This window comes from Scyliorhinus torazame, chromosome 2, assembly GCF_047496885.1.
Source record: "Scyliorhinus torazame isolate Kashiwa2021f chromosome 2, sScyTor2.1, whole genome shotgun sequence".
Taxonomy (NCBI): Eukaryota; Metazoa; Chordata; class Chondrichthyes; order Carcharhiniformes; family Scyliorhinidae; genus Scyliorhinus; species Scyliorhinus torazame.
In genome coordinates this window covers 113,653,798-113,673,865 of record NC_092708.1, presented here as the reverse complement: position 1 = coordinate 113,673,865, position 20,068 = coordinate 113,653,798, and the positions used below count along the sequence as shown (strand labels likewise).

General features: G+C 47.6%; 1 protein-coding gene across 5 annotated transcripts in view; it reads right to left on the bottom strand.

The window, feature by feature from the left end:
* The window catches only part of tlk1a (tousled-like kinase 1a), a 279,213-nt gene that overhangs the window by 105,477 nt on the left and 153,668 nt on the right, over positions 1-20,068 (bottom strand). For all 5 annotated transcript variants that reach the window (XM_072475834.1, XM_072475818.1, XM_072475826.1 and 2 more), the window contains 3 exons: positions 13,197-13,333; positions 10,007-10,195; positions 3,985-4,051 (listed from right to left, as the gene is read on the bottom strand). In XM_072475834.1, the coding sequence (XP_072331935.1) occupies positions 3,985-4,051; positions 10,007-10,195; positions 13,197-13,333 (393 nt within the window). The remainder of the gene's footprint in view (positions 1-3,984; positions 4,052-10,006; positions 10,196-13,196; positions 13,334-20,068) is intronic.

Below are 20,068 nucleotides of genomic sequence, written 5' to 3'. Positions count from 1 at the left end.
ACGTTAGGAGGGTATTGAACGTCGTTATGGCACCGGCAGAGGGGAAGGAAACAGAGGTGGTTGTGGCACTGGACGCTGAGAAGGCGTTTGACCGGGTAGAATGAGAGTACTTGATGGCAGTTCTGGAGCGGTTTGGGATTGGACCAAGATTTGTGAACTGGGTAAAGCTACTACACAAGAGCCGAGGGCGAGTGTCCGCACAATCAACATCAGCTCGAGATACTTTCCTCTCCTCCGTGGGACTAGGCAGCGATGTCCTATGTACCCCCTGCTGTTTGCACTCGCGATTGAGCCATTGGTCATTGCATTAAGAAGTTCTGGGGTATGGAAAGGATTAGTGCGGGGGGGGGGATAGAGCATAGGGTGTCCTTATATGCCGATGATTTGCTGTTATACATGTGGGAACCGAGTGTGTCTATAGGGGGAATATTGGAGCTGCTTCGGTTTTTGGGTCTTTCTCGGGGTACAAACTAAATCTAGACAGGGTGAGTATTTTGTGGTGTCTCGGCCGGGGGTGGGGGCATGGGTGGGGGGGGGCTGCCATTCCGTAGGGCAGAGACTCACTTTAGGTACCTGGGGGTGCAGGTTGCCCGGAGGTTGGGGGGGGGGGGGGGGCTCCGCAGGTACAACATTTCTAGTTTGGTGGGGAGAGTGAAAGCTGATCTGGCAAGGTGGGATGGTCTCCCTGTGTCACTGGCGGGTCGGGTACAGGCGGTTAAAATGAATGTGCTGCCGCGATTTCTGTTTATGTTTCAATGCCTGTCGATTTTCCTGCCAAAGGCTTTTTTCAGAGAGATTGAGGGAAGGATTACTTCGTTCCTATGGGGAGGGAAGGTGGCCAGAGTTAGAAAGGTGCTGCTACAGAGGGGGAAGGCAGGCAGGGGGTTTGGGGCTTCCGAACCTGATGTATTACTACTGGGCGACGAATGTGGAGAAGGTGTGGAGCTGGGTCAGAGGGGTTGATTCCCAGTGGGTCAGAATGGAGGAGAATTTGTGCAGGGGGTCGGGATTGAAAGCACTAGCAACAGCGCCGCTCCAGATAGCCCTGGGGAAGTACTCAGGGAGTCTGGTAATAATAGCTTCATTGAGAATTTGGAGGCAGTTTCGCCAACACTTTGGGTTGGGGGCAGGGCAAAGGGAAATGCCGATTCGGGGGAATCTCAAATTTGAGCGAGGGAGGTGGGATGGAAATTTTCGGAAATGGGAGGAGAAAGGGATTAAGACAGTAAAAGATTTGTTTCTTAGGGGTCGGTTTGCAGGGCTGAAGGAGCTGAAAACGAAGTATGGGCTGGAGCAGGGGGAAATGTTTAGTTACATGCAGGTTCGAGATTTTGCCAGAAAGCAGATACAGAGCTTCCCGGTGGTGCCGGCCTCCACATTGCTGGAGGAGGTGCTGACGACAGGGGGACTGGAGAAGGGGGTAGTGTCAGTTGTTTACAGAGCTATTTTGGAAGAGAAGGCACCACTGGAAGGGATCGAAACAAAGTGGGAAGAAGGGTTGGGAGAGGATATGGAGGAGGGGTTCTGGTGTGAGGTGCTCCGGAGAGTGAATGCCTCCACCTCGTGCGAGAGGTTGGGGCTGATACAGCTGAAGGTGGTATACAGAGCACACCTCACGAGGGCGAGGATGAGCCGATTCTTTGAAGGAGTAAAAGATTTGTGAGAATGTGGCGGCGGGGGGGGGGCGCTAATCACGTTCATGTGATTTGGTCCTGTCCAAAGCTACAGGATTACTGGAAGGAGGTTTTTAGGGTGCACGTGAAACTGGACCCGGGCCCCCAGGGTGTCGGATCAGCCAGGGTTGTAAACGGGTGCGGAGGCAGATGTTGTAGCGGATCCTGATGTGATGGAGAGCAACCTTTCCACCCTGTGCCCTGGCATGGCAGGAGGACTTATTGGAATTTTTGACTCTTGAGAAGGTTAAGTTTGAACTGAGGGGAAGGATGGAGGGGTTCTACAATTCATGGGCATTATTCATCATTAACTTTCAAGAGCTGGATAACATCAGACATTAGTTAGGGGGTGGGTGGGAGGGGGATGGTGTATGTTGGCGGTGACTATGGGTGATTCCGGATTCCTTTTTGTCATTTGTTGATGTGAACATGTGGGCTAATGTTTGGGGTTTGGTGGGAGGATGGGATCGTTGTTATTGATATGGGGATTGACATATTTGTTACTGATTATTGTTTGTTGTTGGTGGGTGTAAATGTGGGAGAAAATGTGAAAATAATAAAAAATATATTTTAAAAATTACAGTAAAAGTCTTCAAACTTAAAATCGTGAATTATCCTTCCAGTCATTGGAATTTAAAATATATATATTTTTGAATCGTTCAGTCTCTATGGGGATTGCAAGATAATATTGTTTTCTTGTAGCGAATTACAGTAAAGGAAAACACTATTGACATTTTAGCATAATTTGTTTCATATACTACTTGGTAATCCATAATAAAAGCAATTAGCAAGTGAGAAAATAATGACAGTTGTGGCTCAGTAGGTACCATTTTGTGTGCCATTTTGGTCACCTTATCAGAGTAAGAATGTTCTTGCTCTAGAGTGCAGCCAAGGATTACAAGACTGATTTTTGGGATGGCAGGACGGATGTGAAGAGAGATTGAGTTGGTTAGGATTGTATTCACTCAAGTTCAGAAGAATGAGGGGGGGGGGGGGGGGGATCTCATAGAAACCTATAAAATTCTAACAGGACTAGACAGGGTAGTTGCAAGAAGGATGTTCCCGATGGTGTGCCTGTCCAGAACCAGGGGTCACAGTCCGAGGATACGGAATAGGCCATTTAGGACAGAGATGAGGAGAAATTTCTTCACCCAGAGACTGGTGAGCCCATGGAATTCATTACCACAGAAAGCAGTTGAGGCCAAAACAATGTAGGTTTTCAAGAAGCAGTTAGATATAGCACTTGAGGCGAAGGGAATCAAAGGACATTTAGTGGGGGGGAGAGAGAGAAGAGAAGAGAAAGCAGGATTGGGCTATTGAGTTGATGATCAGCCATGATCATAATGAATGGTGGAGAAGGCTCAAAGGGCCAAATGACCATTTCCTGTTCCTATTTTCTATGTTTCGATACTCGCCTCGAGTCAGAGGATCATGAGTTTAAGTCTCATTCAAGAGAATTAAGCCCATGTCCCAGACACCTGGGAAGTACTGAGGGAGTTTGCACGGTCGGTGATCATGTCTTCAGATGAAACTTTGAACTGATGCTCATCTGCCCTCTCAGGTGGACATACGCGATCCAATATTAATCCTTCAACCAACATCACAAACAGATTATTTCATTGCTGCCTTTGGGATTTTGCTGAACCCAAATTTGTTGCTGCATTTCCCACATGAAAATAGTAACTATATTTCAAAGTACTTAATTGTATGTAAAGCTCTTTGCAACAAGGGTAACATGGTGGCACAGTGGTTAGCACAGTTGCTTCACAGCTCCAGGGTCCCAGGTTTGATTCCCGGCTTGGGTCACTGCCTGTGCGGAGTCTGCACGTTCTCCCCGTGTCTGCATGGGTTTCCTCCGGGTGCTCCGGTTTCCTCCCACAGTCCAAAGATGTGCAGGTTAGGTGGATTGGCCATGCTAAATTGCCCTTAGTGTCCAAAAAAGGTTAGGTGGGGTTACAGGGATAGGGCGGAGGGGTAGGGATAGGGTGGAAGTATGGGCTTAGGTAGGGTGCTCTTTCTGAGGGCTGGTGCAGACTCTATGGGCCAAATGGCCTCTTTCTGCACTGAAATCTCTATGATTCTATGAACTACACATGGTGAATGGCTCGAAAAATGCAAGTTTTTCCTTCAGCCTCGCTTACTACAAAGTTATGATTTTAGGAATAGTGTGACAGAATAATTTTGATGGCCATACAAAATTAATAGTTTTTGGGTTAAATCTTTTGTAACCTGCCCACTTAAACATACAATCTCATGGTTGTGACGTCTCCCCTTCAATCCCTCCACTTAAAACTTAACAAAATGAACAGACCTTCTTAAGATGTCCTAATCTAAGTTTGAAGATCTCTTCCTGTTCATGGTACTCTGCTATTGTCAACCTAGTTAAGACAGGAACATCAAAAAAACAGAAGTATTACAATTTAGATTACAAAATTGACTAGATGGTGCTGCAGGAAGTAAAATTCAAAGTTTATTGTACATCCAAAATAATGCAGGCATACCTAGATTCTAACATCTCCAACCCTTTTGTGTTAAGTGAATTCTCAAAAGAGTTGAGGATTACTAGTTGTAGATTACTGCAGATGCAGTATTTCTTGTAGCTGCAGAACAATGCTTCTGCACAAGACCAAATAATTTAATGCTCTATTTCTGTAGGACAATACAGCATGTGATTAGCATAGAATATTTCCTGTTAGCACACAAGTATCAGAAATGCAATACCTCAAGATTCAAGTTGCACTTTTGTTTGGAAAAATTAGCTCATTGCATTTCCACAGGATATCAAAATATTGAGCATAGCCTGCTTCAGTTGTATTAATCTATCCTTTAATCTCAACCTCTTAACATCCACAGACAGGAATGCAAAGTTAAGTCTACTTAAGTTATTGATAAATAACATACAAACTTCTTTCCTTAGGTCTTGCAATGTCAACCAATTCCAACAAATTAAATGAACCACTTTAAAATGAAAGGCAACAATCCTGAAACATTGACTTTCGATCAACAGTTCCTGGTATTTATTCATCTCTTATTCGACTGGCATATAAGATAGTGTACAGAAAAACTTTTTCCTAAACCTACCAAATTCAGCTTTAATTCAACTTAGGAATAGAACAATCAGCATTTGAGCAAACTGTGGCATTGGTTTTAAGATGGCAAGGACATTGGAATCAATGGTATAAATTAGCTAAAATAATAGGAGCAGGCCTTTAAAGTATTTCAACTTTAATCAGAAGAAGCTGTTCCAGGCAGTCCTTGCAGGTGGAGACCAGAGTTTCGATTCTGAATGGAGTTCATCCAGCAGGAAACTTGCATCTGCAAGGTGCACGTGACCCCAGCACCTGCACAACTTCATCATACGAGTTGTCAAGGCTCAGTAAGCAATTATTTTAAGATAAAACAGTCATTTCAAATTAATGGAAGTTATTTTCTGGCAAATGCGCATTTAACTTGTGGGCCCTACTGTAGCAGGCCAGTTTTGGCATAACTGTCAAATGGATATTAAATTGTTGGTGTAAATTGTTACCATTGAGTATTTGACTAGGGATAACAACAAAACTGTTCATATACAGCAAGGTGAAACAAACTACATTCCAGATTGCTCCTGTTTCATCAGATGCTCAAGGATGCAAAATGGAAGTTTCATTAGTTCGTAAAAATCTTGTGAATAATTGTGCATTATTAAAAGTTTCAGGTTTATTGAATGGACATGAAAAAAATGTAAGAGTGTGAAAGAGAATAATAATCTACTTAGATCGTGAAATGTACCAGTACATGTAGGTCTGACACACACCTTTCCTTTGGTGATCACTTGCTTATGAGTATGATGACCACCCAAGAAACTCCATTTTACTGGTCATGGGTTCTGTGGGCCCTTGCACGGCTGGCTGATGAGTCCGAATCTTGGATCACACGCTTGGTAGGTGTTTCCGGGAGATGAGATTGGTTCTTGTACTCTAGATCGCTGGTATTCCTTTCTCAGGCTCCTTTTGAGGGCCTCCCCTTGCCATCATGTATCCTCGAAGAATTGTGCACCTTCAATCAAGAGATTCTTCCAAGTAGGTGTCTTCTGAGCAAGTGTCTTCCAGGCATTGATGTCTACGTTGCATTTCTTGAGGTAAGCCTTCAGGGTGTCTTTGAAGTGCTTCATTTGTCCTCCCCATGTTCAGAAGCCTTCCTTGAACTGGGTAAAAATGATTTGCTTTAGTAGTTGGGACTCTGACATCCTAACCACATGGCCGGCCCAGCAGAGTTGGTTTCAGATGATCACGGCCCTGATGAGGATGATCTTGGCTCCTTCAAGGATGCTGATATTAGTACACCTGCCTTTCAAACTGATGTTGGGACTCCGTCTCAGACAGCGTTGATGGTACTTCTCCAGGGCCTTGAGGTGGCATCTAATAATAATCTTTATTATTGCCACAAGTAGGCTTACATTAACACTGCAATGACGTTACTGTGAAAAGCCCCTAGACGCCACTCTCCGGAGCCTGTTCGGGTACACAGAGGGAGAATTCAGAATGTCCAATTCACCTAATAGCAAGTCTTTCGGGACTTGTGGGAGGAAACCGAAGGACCCGGAGAAAACTCCAAGCAGACATGGGAAAGTGCAGACCCCGCACAGACAGTGACCCAAGCGGGAATTGAACCTGGGACCCTGGCACCGTGAAGCAACAGTGCTAACCATTGTGATACTGCGCCGCCCCTGTACGTTGCCCAAGTTTATGAACCATATAAAAGAGTTGGGAGGATGACTGCCTTGTACACACAAGGATCTTGCTGTCAGCAAGAATGTCACAGTCATCAAAGACTCTCGTCCTCAGGCGTCCGGGCATGGATTGATACAATGTTGGATCTCCACATCAATATCAGCCTTAGATGAGAAGTGGCTCCCCAGATATGGGAAACGTTTCTCACTTGGTAAGGTTTCTCTGTTGATCTTGATGGAGACGGACAGCACTTGCCCTGAGGCAGGCTGGTAAAGGTCTTCTTGAGGTTGTGGCGGAGATTGAATCTTTGTTATGCTTCCATGAGGATGTGAAGCATGGCTTTGAGATTCTCTTCTGAGAGAATGGAGATGGTGATGTCATCCATAAACTGAAATTCCAAGTCTTTGACAGGGTCTCCCATAGGTGTGGTGCACAGAACTGCTCACAGTACTCCCAAGTAAGGTCTAACCAGGGTTTTGTACAGCTGCAGCATAACGTCTATGCCTTTATGCTCCAATCCTCCAGATATAATCCTCCATTAGCCTTTTTGATTATTTTCTGCAGTTGTTAGTGGCATTTGGAGGATCTATATGCCTGAACCCTCTCTTTGGACATCCATTGCACCTAACCTCTTTCCATTTAGAAAGTGCTCTGTTCTATGTTTTTTTGGTCCAAAATGGATAACCTCACACTTGCTTACATTGAATTCCGTCTGCCACAATTTTGCCCATTCACCTAGTCTGTCAATATCTCCTTGCAATTTTATGCTATCATCTAGACGGTCTACAATGTCATCAAACTTTGTATCAGCAACAAATTTGGATATATGTCTTTCTATGCCATCATCCAAGTCATTAATGAATAACAGATCCCTATGGGTGTACCACGTGAAATGAAAAGTATTGTTATATATTTAGGGCTGCTGTGTTGGTGATAGTCACTTTAAGAGTCTAATCACATGATAGTTTGTGATGCCATCAGCTCCTTCCCAGACTTTGCCTAGATTAAGCCTTTGTACCATTAACAGCTCTTCAATAAACTTGTGTTGTTATTTGCATTCAACCTCATATGCTTCAACTTTCAAGTTCTTTTGTTCTGAGAGTCCAGAACAGAACATGATAAAAAGAATACTAGCAATGAGGAATGAATAAATTATTTTCAAGTAAAGAAAATTATAAGTTTTGATGTTAAGGCAGAATCAAAAGTCAGCCAATTGCACCTGGCATCAGACTGGCAAGGCTGTGGGGCAAGAAAAAAAAGCCCACATCTAAAATTAAAACCGGTCCCCAGGAGTTCAGGCTGCACAGCTCACCGCGTGCGCATTTAGACTAAGGCACAGAGGTAGAGCGAAGCAGAGAGATTTTTACATTGCATTACATCCAAGACGAGCTGCTGCAATTGGCTTATATTACAATATAAATTAGACCATTTATATTAAGGAAAGCTCCTGAAGGGATGTTGAGTGCAGATTCCAGTGTCATTGTAAAATGACCAGATAGTTCGACACCATTGGTCCATTCAAGGAAGAATCCGAAAATTGGAAGTCCTATGCCAACAGATGTCACCTTGAGGACCCACACCGAGGAAATAGCGCCTCTAAGATGATACATCACGTTGAAGTAGAGTTAACTGGGCAAACTGCGGAGCAGCCACTTCATGTTGTCTAAGGGAGGTTTCCAGCTCTCTTTGGCCACTCTTGGCTAGAGAAGATAAAGTTGAACTGGAGTGCTGTGAACAGGTCAGCTGGTTCTAAGACAGATCTACAGAGCATCTTAGAGAAGTTCAGCAGTGTATTCTAAGACAGATCTACAGAGCATCTTAGAGAAGTGCAGTAGTGTATTTGAGGACACACTTGTGTCCATGAAAGGAGTACAGGTGCACTTTGGATCTAACAAAACAGCCAGTCCAAGAGTCTCAAGGCTAGAACAGTACTCTATGCCATATGTCTAAACTGAACTCAAGAGACTTGTGGATAGAGAGTCTTAGAACCCATCACCGCTAGTGACTGGGCAACCCCTATTGTACCTGTAAAAAAAAAAAAGGACGGAACTATGTGCATTGGCGGAGATTTCAAAACAACCATCATTTCCGTTTTATGGGCAGATCAACACCCACCAACGTTAATTAAGGATTTGTTTACCCGCCTAAGAGGAGGACAAAGTTCAGCAAGATTGATGTATCGCAGGCCTACCTGCAAATGAATCTTAACACCTACTCACCATTATAACACATAATGGCCTATTCCGCCAGAAGAGATTACCTTTTGGTATAACGTCGGCACCGCTTTGTTTCAACGGTCCATGGACCAGGTCTTAAGTGGTCTGAAGAGGGTACAATGCTACCTTGACAACATACTGATAACTGGTACTAACAGAGAGCAAACTTAAGTAACCTAGAAGCCACATCAAAACAACTTTAGGTGCATGCGTGTCAGGATAGATAAGTGCAACTTCTTTCTAATGTCAAGACAATATTTAGGCCGTGATTGATAGCAAGGATTTACACAAGGCATCTAAGATGGAGGCTATCGTGGAGGCCCCACAACCAGCAAACATAACACTGTTAAGATCATTCCTAGGGTTAATTAACTATTATGGGAAATGTGTTTAGAATCTAGCAACCCTGCTTAAACTATTACATAATTTGTTGTGCATAAAACAAGCATAGCACTGGACTCCAGAGTGCGAAAAAGCATATCAGTCAGTTAAAGAAGCACTGAAGAAGTCAGTGGTACATTTCAACCCAAAGTTACCACTACAACTTGCCTGTGATGCCTCGCCGTACAGAGTTGGGACTGTGGTGTCACATACTTTCAGAGGAAGAAAGACTAATAGCTTTTGCATTTCATACCATAACAAGTGCTGAATCAAATTACACCCAGTTGGAGAAAGAGGCACTTATTTTGATTTTGTGTGAGGAAATGTCATCACTTCTGACAGACCATAGGCACGTCACCATTTTTGGGCCAAACAAAGGAATTCCTTCATTGGTAGCAAGCAGACTTCAACGATGGTCTTCAATATTATCTGCACATTACTACAAGATCAAATACCATCAGAGAGACCTGCTAATTCTGATGCATTCTCATGTTTGCCTTTGCCTGCTAATCAGGTACCAACTAGTGGTGAAAATTTCTTGTATTTTTGGCAGATTGAATACGGCCTCGGGTCTGCAGCTCAGGTCGAACAACAGACCACAAATGATCCTGTGATGGGGAAGGTACTAGAAATGGTATTAAAAGGGAGGATAGCAGAAACGCTTTCCGAATTAAAGCCATTTCTTTCCAGAAAACTTCGACAGTACAGGGAGAGACTATGGCGTGGGGGGGGGGGGGGGGGATAATAATTCCTCCAACTTGCAACAAAGAGTATTGGAACAATTGCACGAAGGACACCCAGCATCAGCTGCTTCACAGGCTTTGCCTCAGTCTAGATCAAGCCTGTGTACAGTTAACAGCTGTTCTGTAAGGCTGCGTCATCATTTGCATTCAACCCCACATGCTTCAACTTCATGTTCTTTTGTCCTCAAATCCAGAATATCAGTATTTTTTATTTGGCAAGACTCACTGCATAATCTGGATAATGTAATAAGACATTTCATAATAAAATATAAAAATAAACTTACAACTGTGGAAGGTTTGGCCTAACAAAAGGATCATTTTCAGCACCATTGACAGCCTTTGTTTTGCGTTGTTTTAGCTCAGAGTTTGCTGCTGGGGTCTGCAAACCTTGAGTTGGAGGAGGCTTTCTCTTTGCCAGCAACTTCCTTTGTCTTTCTATTTCTTCCCTCTGTTGATTTATCCATTCCTGTTGTCTATTCAAAAAGTAGACATGAAGATAACCTGTGAGTACATTTTAGGAATAAAATGAATCTCCTCTGGTGCAGCTCACTCGTGAGTCAAAGGATGTTTTCCATATGCAAGATTTTCTGCATGGTGGTAAAGCTGGAAGAGTGGGAAGTCTTCAATGAAGTTTGAAACAGTTGCGGGATAAATAAAGAGCGTGAAAGGAAATTATACAGCAACCGCTAGTTAAGGGTGGTGAAGGTGGTATATATGGCTGGGTGGCCGACTGTGGGGGGGAAAGAGCGCAGGGGGGGGAAAAAAGAGAGTGCGGGGGGGGGGGGGGGGGAAAGAGCGCGCGGGGGGCAAGAAAAAGAGCGCGCGGGGGGCAAGAAAAAGAGCGCGCGGGGGGCAAGAAAAAGAGAGCGCGGGGGGCAAGAAAAAGAGAGCGCGGGGGCAAGAAAAAGAGAGCGCGGGGGGCAAGAAAAAGAGAGCGCGGGGGGCAAGAAAAAGAGAGCGCGGGGGGCAAGAAAAAGAGAGCGCGGGGGGCAAGAAAAAGAGAGCGCGGGGGGCAAGAAAAAGAGAGCGCGGGGGGCAAGAAAAAGAGAGCGCGGGGGGCAAGAAAAAGAGAGCGCGGGGGGCAAGAAAAAGAGAGCGCGGGGGGCAAGAAAAAGAGAGCGCGGGGGGCAAGAAAAAGAGAGCGCGGGGGGCAAGAAAAAGAGAGCGCGGGGGGCAAGAAAAAGAGAGCGCGGGGGGCAAGAAAAAGAGAGCGCGGGGGGCGGAAAAAGAGAGCGCGGGGGGCGGAAAAAAGAGAGCGCGGGGGGGAAAAAAGAGAGCGCGGGGGGGAAAAAGAGAGCGCGGGGGGGAAAAAGAGAGCGCGGGGGGGAAAAAGAGAGCGCGGGGGGGAAAAAGAGAGCGCGGGGGGGAAAAAGAGAGCGCGGGGGGGAAAAAGAGAGCGCGGGGGGGAAAAAGAGAGCGCGGGGGGGAAAAAGAGAGCGTGGGGGGGGAAAAAGAGAGCGTGGGGGGGGAAAAAAGAGAGCGTGGGGGGGGGAAAAAAGAGAGCGTGGGGGGGGGGAAAAAAGAGAGCGTGGGGGGGGAAAAAAGAGAGCGTGGGGGGGGGAAAAAAGAGAGCGTGGGGGGGGGAAAAAAAGAGAGCGTGGGGGGGGGAAAAAAGAGAGCGTGGGGGGGGAAAAAAGAGAGCGTGGGGGGGGGGGAAAAAGAGAGCGTGGGGGGGGGAAAAAGAGAGCGTGGGGGGGGGAAAAAGAGAGCGTGGGGGGGGGAAAAAGAGAGCGTGGGGGGGAAAGAGAGCGTGGGGGGGGAAAAAGAGACCGTGGGGGGGGAAAAAGAGACCGTGGGGGGGGGAAAAGAGAGCGTGGGGGGGGAAAAGAGAGCGTGGGGGGGGAAAAGAGAGCGTGGGGGGGGAAAAGAGAGCGTGGGGGGGGGAAAAGAGAGCGTGGGGGGGGGAAAAAGAGAGCGTGGGGGGGGAGAAAAAGAGAGCGTGGGGGGGGGGGAAAAAAGAGAGCGTGGGAGGGGGGGAAAAAGAGAGCGTGGGGGGGGGAAAAAGAGAGCGTGGGGGGGGAAAAAGAGAGCGTGGGGGGGGGAAAAAGAGAGCGTGGGGGGGGGAAAAAGAGAGCGTGGGGGGGGGAAAAAGAGAGCGTGGGGGGGGGGAAAAAGAGAGCGTGGGGGGGGAAAAAGCGAGCGTGGGGGGGGAAAAAAGAGAGCGTGGGGGGGGAAAAAAGAGAGCGTGGGGGGGGAAAAGAGAGCGTGGGGGGGGAAAAAGAGAGCGTGGGGGGGGGAAAAAGAGAGCGTGGGGGGGGGGAAAAAGAGCGTGGGGGGGGGGAAAAAGAGCGTGGGGGGGAAAAAGAGCGTGGGGGGGGGGGAAAAAGAGCGTGGGGGGAAAAAGAGCGTGGGGGGGAAAAAGAGCGTGGGGGGGAAAAAGAGCGTGGGGGGGAAAAAGAGCGTGGGAGGGAAAAAGAGCGTGGGGGGGGAAAAAGAGCGTGGGGGGGAAAAGAGCGTGGGGGGGAAAAAGAGCGTGGGGGGGAAAAAGAGCGTGGGGGGGAAAAAGAGCGTGGGGGGGAAAAAGAGCGTGGGGGGGAAAAAGAGCGTGGGGGGGGGAAAGAGCGTGGGGGGGGGAAAAGAGCGTGGGGGGGGAAAAGAGCGTGGGGGGGGGAAAAGAGCGTGGGGGGGGGGAAAAGAGCGTGGGGGGGGGAAAAGAGCGTGGGGGGGGGAAAAGAGAGCGTGGGGGGGGAAAAGAGAGCGTGGGGGGGGAAAAGAGAGCGTGGGGGGGGAAAAGAGAGCGTGGGGGGGGAAAAGAGAGCGTGGGGGGGGAAAAGAGAGCGTGGGGGGGGAAAAGAGAGCGTGGGGGGGGAAAAGAGAGCGTGGGGGGGGAAAAGAGAGCGTGGGGGGGGAAAAGAGAGCGTGGGGGGGGAAAAGAGAGCGTGGGGGGGGAAAAGAGAGCGTGGGGGGGGGAAAAGAGAGCGTGGGGGGGGGAAAAGAGAGCGTGGGGGGGGGAAAAGAGAGCGGGGGGGGGGGGAGAAAAGAGAGCGGGGGGGGGGAAAAAGAGAGCGTGGGGGGGGGGAAAAAAGAGAGCGTGGGGGGGGGGGGAAAAAGAGAGCGTGGGGGGGGGAAAAAGAGAGCGTGGGGGGGGGAAAAAGAGAGCGTGGGGGGGAAAAAGAGAGCGTGGGGGGGAAAAAAAGAGAGCGTGGGGGGGAAAAAGAGAGCGTGGGGGGGGAAAAAAGAGCGTGGGGGGGGAAAAAAGAGCGTGGGGGGGAAAAAAGAGAGCGTGGGGGGGGAAAAAAAGAGAGCGTGGGGGGGGAAAAAAGAGAGCGTGGGGGGGGAAAAAAGAGAGCGTGGGGGGGGAAAAAAGAGAGCGTGGGGGGGGAAAAAGAGAGCGTGGGGGGGGGAAAAAGAGAGCGTGGGGGGGGGATAAAGAGTGCACGGGTGGGTGAAGAGCATGGAGGGGTGTGGGGGGAAAAGAGAGCACTTTGGGCAGCCAGAAAGTCCTTGAGGGAGAGATTTGCCATTTACACTTACTTTACAAGATTCTGAAATGCATAGCCATCGGTCCATTGCTCAGTGAACGAAGCACCATGTCGCACTGTGGTGAAATGCCCCAGCCGTAGTCGGTCCTGCATGCTCTTCTCTCTGCTAGATTGCTTCTCTTGCTTACTCTAAATCACAAGAATTTCCTTCAACAGCTGATCATTCTTTCAGAAAATTGTAATTTCAATTTATTTCATCTTATTTATTTTATCTGCTGCTTCTTGAAGGTCTCTCGAATTACATAACAGTTAAAAGTGCTGTGCAGTGCCAATGCATCTGTAATGTGAATGCCTGTGCCAGCAGGCTAAGTTCTTTCTTTTTAACAGACAGGGGAAAATCACCCTCAGTTGTGGGAGCCGAGTAGTTAATTCGCTCACTCGTTTAATTTGTTTATTGTAGTCCCAGTCCAGTTTTCTATAAATTCAAAGTCTTCAGTGCAGCCATAAAAAGCACCATAAATATGTAAATAATTAAATTAGGTAATTGTTTAAAATACATTAAGGATGGCAGGACAAGTGATGGGTCAAGGCTGCAGCACGAGAGAGTTTGCCGTGGATAACATTGCAATCCAGGGCAAACCTGTCTGTAGAAGTGTTTACAGCTTGAGGAACTTCCGCTCAGAGTCATTGAGCTGAAGGCTGAGGTGCGGACACTGTGCATTAAGCAACAGAATCTCCAAAGTTAAAATCTCTGTGCTATTACCCGAGCCGCTTGCAAATTAGCATAAGGTACATAAGAGAGATGAATACGTGGCTCAAAGACTGATGTGGAAGAAACAGGTTTTGGTACGTGAGGCACTGCCACCAGTACTGGGGAAAGTGGGAGCTGTACCATTGGGAACGCCTACACCTGAACCATGCTGGGACCAGTGTTCTTGCAAACCACATAACCAGGGAAGTAGAGAAGGATTTAAACAAAATAAGGAGTGGCAATGGTTTTGGAGAGGTTATCAAGGCTTACAAAGCAAAAGAATATGGCTGCAAGTTCAATAATGGTTGCCTGCAGTTGAGCATGTGTTAGCCTAATTAATTGCAAGACACAACAAAAAGCCAACAAACATGGCTGGAATGGAATTTCTTTTACATTTCATTTCAGAGATTAAGGATTGAAGAACACTTTTGCAACTCTTAAAGTTGATTGAGTATCTTGAAAGATTGCTCTGTGTGCACATTGTATTCAGGTACACATAAGAACATAAGAACTAGGAGCAGGAGTAAGCCATCTGGTCCCTCGAACCTGCTCCGCCATCCAATGAGATCATGGCTGATCTTTTGTGGACTCAGCTCCACTTTCCCGCACAAACACCATAACCCTTTATTCTTCAAAAAACTATCTATCCTTATCTTGAAAACATTTAATGAAGGAGCCTCAACTGCTTCACTGGGCAGGGAATTCCATAGATTCACAACCCTTTGTGTGAAGAAGTTCCTCCTGAGCTCAGTCCTAAATCTACATCCCCTTATTTTGAGGCTATGACCCCCTGGTTCTGCTTTCACCCGCCAGTGGAAACAACCTCCTCGCATACTTCTAAATTCCAACGAGTACAGTCCCACTCTACGCAACCTCTCCTCTTAATCCAACACCCGCAACTCTGGGATTAACCTAATGAATCTCCTCTGCACACCCTCCAGCGCCAGTATGTCCTTTCTCAGGTAAGGAGACCAAAACTGAACACATGAGTAAACATGTAGTATGTAATTGAAAGAATTACTTTGAAGGTGTTATGACCAAGCAAGGAGGAGTGAACAGTCAGTCATATTTTGGTGGTATATTTACTTGTATCTAAAAAAGGTCCCTTGTTCATTGTGTTTTTCGTTAGCCAGTTTAAGAGCCCCTCCTGGACTTCCGGTGAGCGGTCACGTGAAAGATGGCTCTCGTCGTGAAACCTTGGTTAAGGCCCTTTAGCCCCAACAAATGAGCACCAAACGAACAAAAAACTCCCCAAATCACCCCCCCCCCCCCCCAATCGATCACAATGTCGCCCAAAACACCGAGGAACCAGCAATCCAGCCGAGAAACTCCCAGAGAGGAGGAGAGGGAAACCTTAGCCTTGGAGAGAGGAGCCCACATGGCGGCAAGGATCCAAGGACGGACGGTCCCACAGACTTCCCAGCACAGACCCAGGCGCTGATGGAGAAAATTATGGATTTAGTCACCTCTCAGCTCCAGGAGCTTCGAGAGCCGATGAAGGAAGACCTCATGGCAGCTGTGGGGGGCGACAGTTTAAGCTGTGACAACCCTCATGAAGAAGGCTGTGAGCAAAATGGAGCGGTGGCTTGAGGTCCAAGAAGCAATGACATGGGACCTCGAGAAAACCACCATGGACCAGGGAGATCGGATCACAGCCCCCGAAGCAGAGGTTGGTAAAGACACAGAACGGGTCGAAGGAGCAAACTGATGGCCAGGAGAACCAACCACATCGGCAAAACCGGAGGATTATGGGGCTGCCAGAAGGCACGGAGGGGAGGAACCCCACAGAGTTTGTGGCAGTGATGCTCGGAAAGCTGGTCAGCGAGGAGGGCTTCGCCAAGCCCCCGGAGGTAGACCATGCCCACAGGTCACGTCGACAGCAGCCCAAGGCGATGGAGCCACTGCAGGTGATGATTGTGAGGCTCCACTGTTACCAGGATAAGGAGCAGATCCTGAGGTGGGTAAAAAGCATGAATTTGTGCAAGTGGAAAGGACATTCCATCTGCTTGTACCAGGACATTGGAGCAGAACTGACCAAGCACCAAGCCAAATCTGCACTGTACAAAAGCAAGGTGTGGTTTGGCATGCTCTACCCTGCCAAATTCGGGTCACCTTTCAGGGCAAGGAGTAATACTTTGATGCCCTGCAGGGCAACGAGTTTGTGCAGAACCACAACCTGGGAAGTAGCAGTAGAGGGTAATGAATACAACACGGGCTTTAGGGATCGAAGAGTGGCAGGGCCGAACACACCCGAGAGGCTGGGGGTGGGGGGAGAGAAGTAGTATACAGGGTTATTTGGGGAAACCAACGGTTATGGGGAGACGCTACACTACGGAATAGATATTGGGTTTGTCGTATAAAGAGAGATTGAACAGTGTTCTCGAGAGTTTAGAAGAAGGCTGGCTAGAACAGGTCGCACATGGCGACGGTGAAAAAGAGGAAGCAGACATTGGCCATCTTGATGAGCGGGGAAGGGGTGTGGATCATACCCTGATCTAGGTTATGTCTGGGTCTCTCTTAAATACTGCTGCGAAAGTCTTCGAAAGCACTGGGGAGGTACCTGGAGAGTTGCCTGCCAGAAGTGATCGTGGAAGATCAGACCGGGTTTGTCAAGGGCAGATAGCTAATGAAATGAGAAAATTAAAATTGCTTATTGTCACAAGTAGGCTTCAAATGAAGTTACTGTGAAAAGCCCCTAGTCGCCACATTCCGGCGCCTTTTCGGGGAGGCTGGTACGGGAATTGAACCATGCTGCTGACCTGCCTTGGTCTGCTTTAAAAGCCCTGTGCTAAACCAGCCCCTTAAAATTGTACCTGCCTCTACTACTGCATCTGGCAGTAATTCCAGGTTTTTCATGGAATTCACATTTCACCATCTGCCGTGGTGGGATTCAAACCCAAGACCCCAAAGCATTACCAGGAGTCTCTGGGTTACTAGTCCAGTGATAATACCATTATGCCACCGCCTCCCCCTGTTTAGTAATAGTGAACATCCGACACCTGCTGAATGTAATAATGACCACACCAGGAGAGGAGACACCCAAAGTGATTGGCTCCCTGGACACTGAGAAAGCCTTTGATAGAGAAGAATGGAGGTACCTCATGGAGGTGCTTGAACAGTCTGGGTTTGTATCAGGGTTCGCCACGGGAGTTAAACCTCTGCACAGTGCCCCCATGGCGAACATGTGGACAATCTCATTAAGGAGCCACCGGCTCCAAGTACTTTCAGCTGCATAGGGGATCAAGGCAGGGGTTCCCGTTGTCTCTGCTCCTGTTCGCACTGGCAATTGAGCCACTGGCCATCGCTCTTAGATCGACGGAGTGGTGGACAGGCATTCGAGGAGGGGCAGGCTCCTGCTTTTCTACACGTCGAACCTTCTGGCCAGTATGGGAAAGACAATGGGACTCCTTAAAGAGTTTGGTGCTTTCCCAGGTTACAAACTCAACCTGGGGAAGAGCGAAGTGTTCTCGGTGCACCGCCCCCCCCCCCCCCCTCCCCAGAGGAGGAGCGGAGCTGGAGGAGTTACCGTTTAAGATAACCCAGACTAAGTTCAGGTACCTAGGGATACAGATAGCACACAACTGGGCAAGGCTCCACAAGTGCAACCTCTCAAGCCTGGTGGAGGAGGTAAAGTGTGACCTCCAAAGATGGGACTCGCTCCTGCTCTCGCTAGCGGGAAGGGTATAGGCGATCAAAATGAACATGCTGCATTGGTTCCTCTTCATATTTTGATCGCTCCCGGTCTTCATCCCTAAATACTTCTTCACCAGGATTGATAAGCAAAGCCATCTTGAAGGGAGGGTGACACGTGGGAGGCCTGGCCCAGCCGAACATCCGATTTTACAACTAGGTGACGAACGCAGAGAGGGTGAGGGGGCAGCTGCAGGAGCTGTGGGGAAAATGGGTCCAAATAGAGGAGACCTCCTGCATAGGGAGTCTCTCCAGGCACTAGCAACCGCTTCACTTCCAGCCTCCCCACACACACACACTGAAGGAGCCCGGTGGTAGTGGCCACATTAAAGGCCTGGAACCAGTTCAGGCGCCACTTCACACTTGGTGGTATCTATATGGGGGCCCCCCCATCTGCAACAAACATAGGTTCGCCCCAGCAAAGATAGACACGTTTAGATCTTGGAATGGAAGGAGGACAGAGACCCCTAGAGGGTGAAGGATATGTACGCAGACAGTTGGATAGCGGCCCTGGAGGAAATAATAATAATCGCTTATTGTCACAAGTAGGCTTCAATGAAGTTACTGTGAAAAGCCCCTAGATGTCGGAGAAGCTCCAACTCCCGAAAGGGAATGAGTTGTTTTACTTGCAGCTATGTGACGTTCGCCGGAAGGAGACCAAAACGTTCCACCCGTAACCCGGATACATGCTTTTAGACAATATGGTAGTGCTGGACTGGCTGAGTGGAGACAAATGTGGCGCCATATACAGACGACTCAAAGAAGAGACCAGGACTGCACTGGATGAAATGAGACGGAAATGGGCGGAGGACCTGGGCGTGGAGTTAGGGGGAGGGCTCTGGATCGAGGTGCTGCAGCGCCGCATGCGCAGGGCTAAGCTTGGTGCAGCTCAAGGAAGTGCACAGAACGCACCTAACTAGGTTACAACGAGCAGATTCTTCCCGGAGGTGGAGGACAAGTGCGGGCAGCGTCAGGGGGTGCCTGGCAAACCACACCTACATGTCCTGGTCCTGCACCAGACTCTATCGGTTCTCGACAGCCTTCTTCAAGGTCATGTCCAGGGTTATGAGTGTTAGGATGGAGCCATGCCCATTTGTGGAAGCCTTCGGGGTGTCAGACCACCGAGAGCTCTTCATGGGGCCGACCCCCTGGCCTTCATCTCTCTCTGATCGCCCAGTGGATACTTCTACTGGGGTGGAAGTTGGCAGCACCTCCCAGAGCCTCGGGGTGGCTCTCAGACCTAGCTGAATTCCTAAAGCTTGAAAAGTTAAAATTTTCAATCAAGGGGTCCAAGGAGAGATTCCAGACACGTGGAGAAAATTTCCCAACCTCTTCGAGGACCTGTTCGTAGCCAGTATGCAAGAAACCGGGGAAGCAATACAGCCTACCCACCCTCTAAAACAAAGGGTTCAACATGACTCTCCTTGTTACCATAAATGTAAATACAACTTTCTCTGTATGTATACCACTATAAATAAGGAATCGCGACCATGGGGGCCAAGCTCACAGACATTTTGACAACCTGTAAATAATATGCCTTTTTTTCTCTGCTTGTTCTGTCTAATGTAAAGTTTGATATTGATATTGAGTTAAAACTCCAATAAAAATATATTTTTTAAAAATATGACAGCATTGCAAGGCAGCTAATTAGGTAATGATACCCAAAGGGTGACAAGAAGGGACAGAATTTACAAACATAAAAAAGCAGCAAATGGGGTCGAAGGGGGAAAAATGGTCAAACGGTAAACTTAAATGGCTCTTCGCTTAATGTACGCAGTATTTGGCAAAAATTAAATGAATTAACAGCACAAATTGAGGTTAATGGGTATGATTTTAGAACCATTACAGAGATGTGGTTACAAGGAGAACAAAGTTAGGAGCTAAATATTCAGGGGTATGTGACTTATCGTAAGCACAGCAAAGAGGAAAGGGTGGTGGGATAGCTTTGTTAGTACAAGATGGAATGCGTATGAAAGCAAGAAATTGTCTTGGACCAAAAGATGTAGAATCCATATGGGTGGATAACATGGGGAAGATAACACTGGTGGGAGTAGTCTAAAGGCTCCCTAACAGTAGCCATACTGCAGAACAGAAAACACATCAGGCAATAATTAGGGCATGTAAAAAAGGTAGTACATTAATCATGGATGACTTTAATCTTCATGTGGACTGGGAAAATTTAATTGGCAGAGTTGGCCATGAGGAAGAATTCAAAGTGTATTCAGGACAATTTCCAAGAACAATATGTTGTGGATCTAACTTGGGATCAGGTTATTTTGAATCTGATAATGTGTAATGAGGCAGGTTAAATAAACAATCTCAAGAGTAAAAGATTCCCTTGGAAACAATGACCATAATATGGTAGAATTTAGTATTCAGTTTGAGAATGAAAAACTTGGGTCAGAAACATCTGTGCTAAACTTAAATACGGGCAATTACAAAGGAATGAGGGCACAGTTCCTTTGGACACAGGCTGGAGTGTG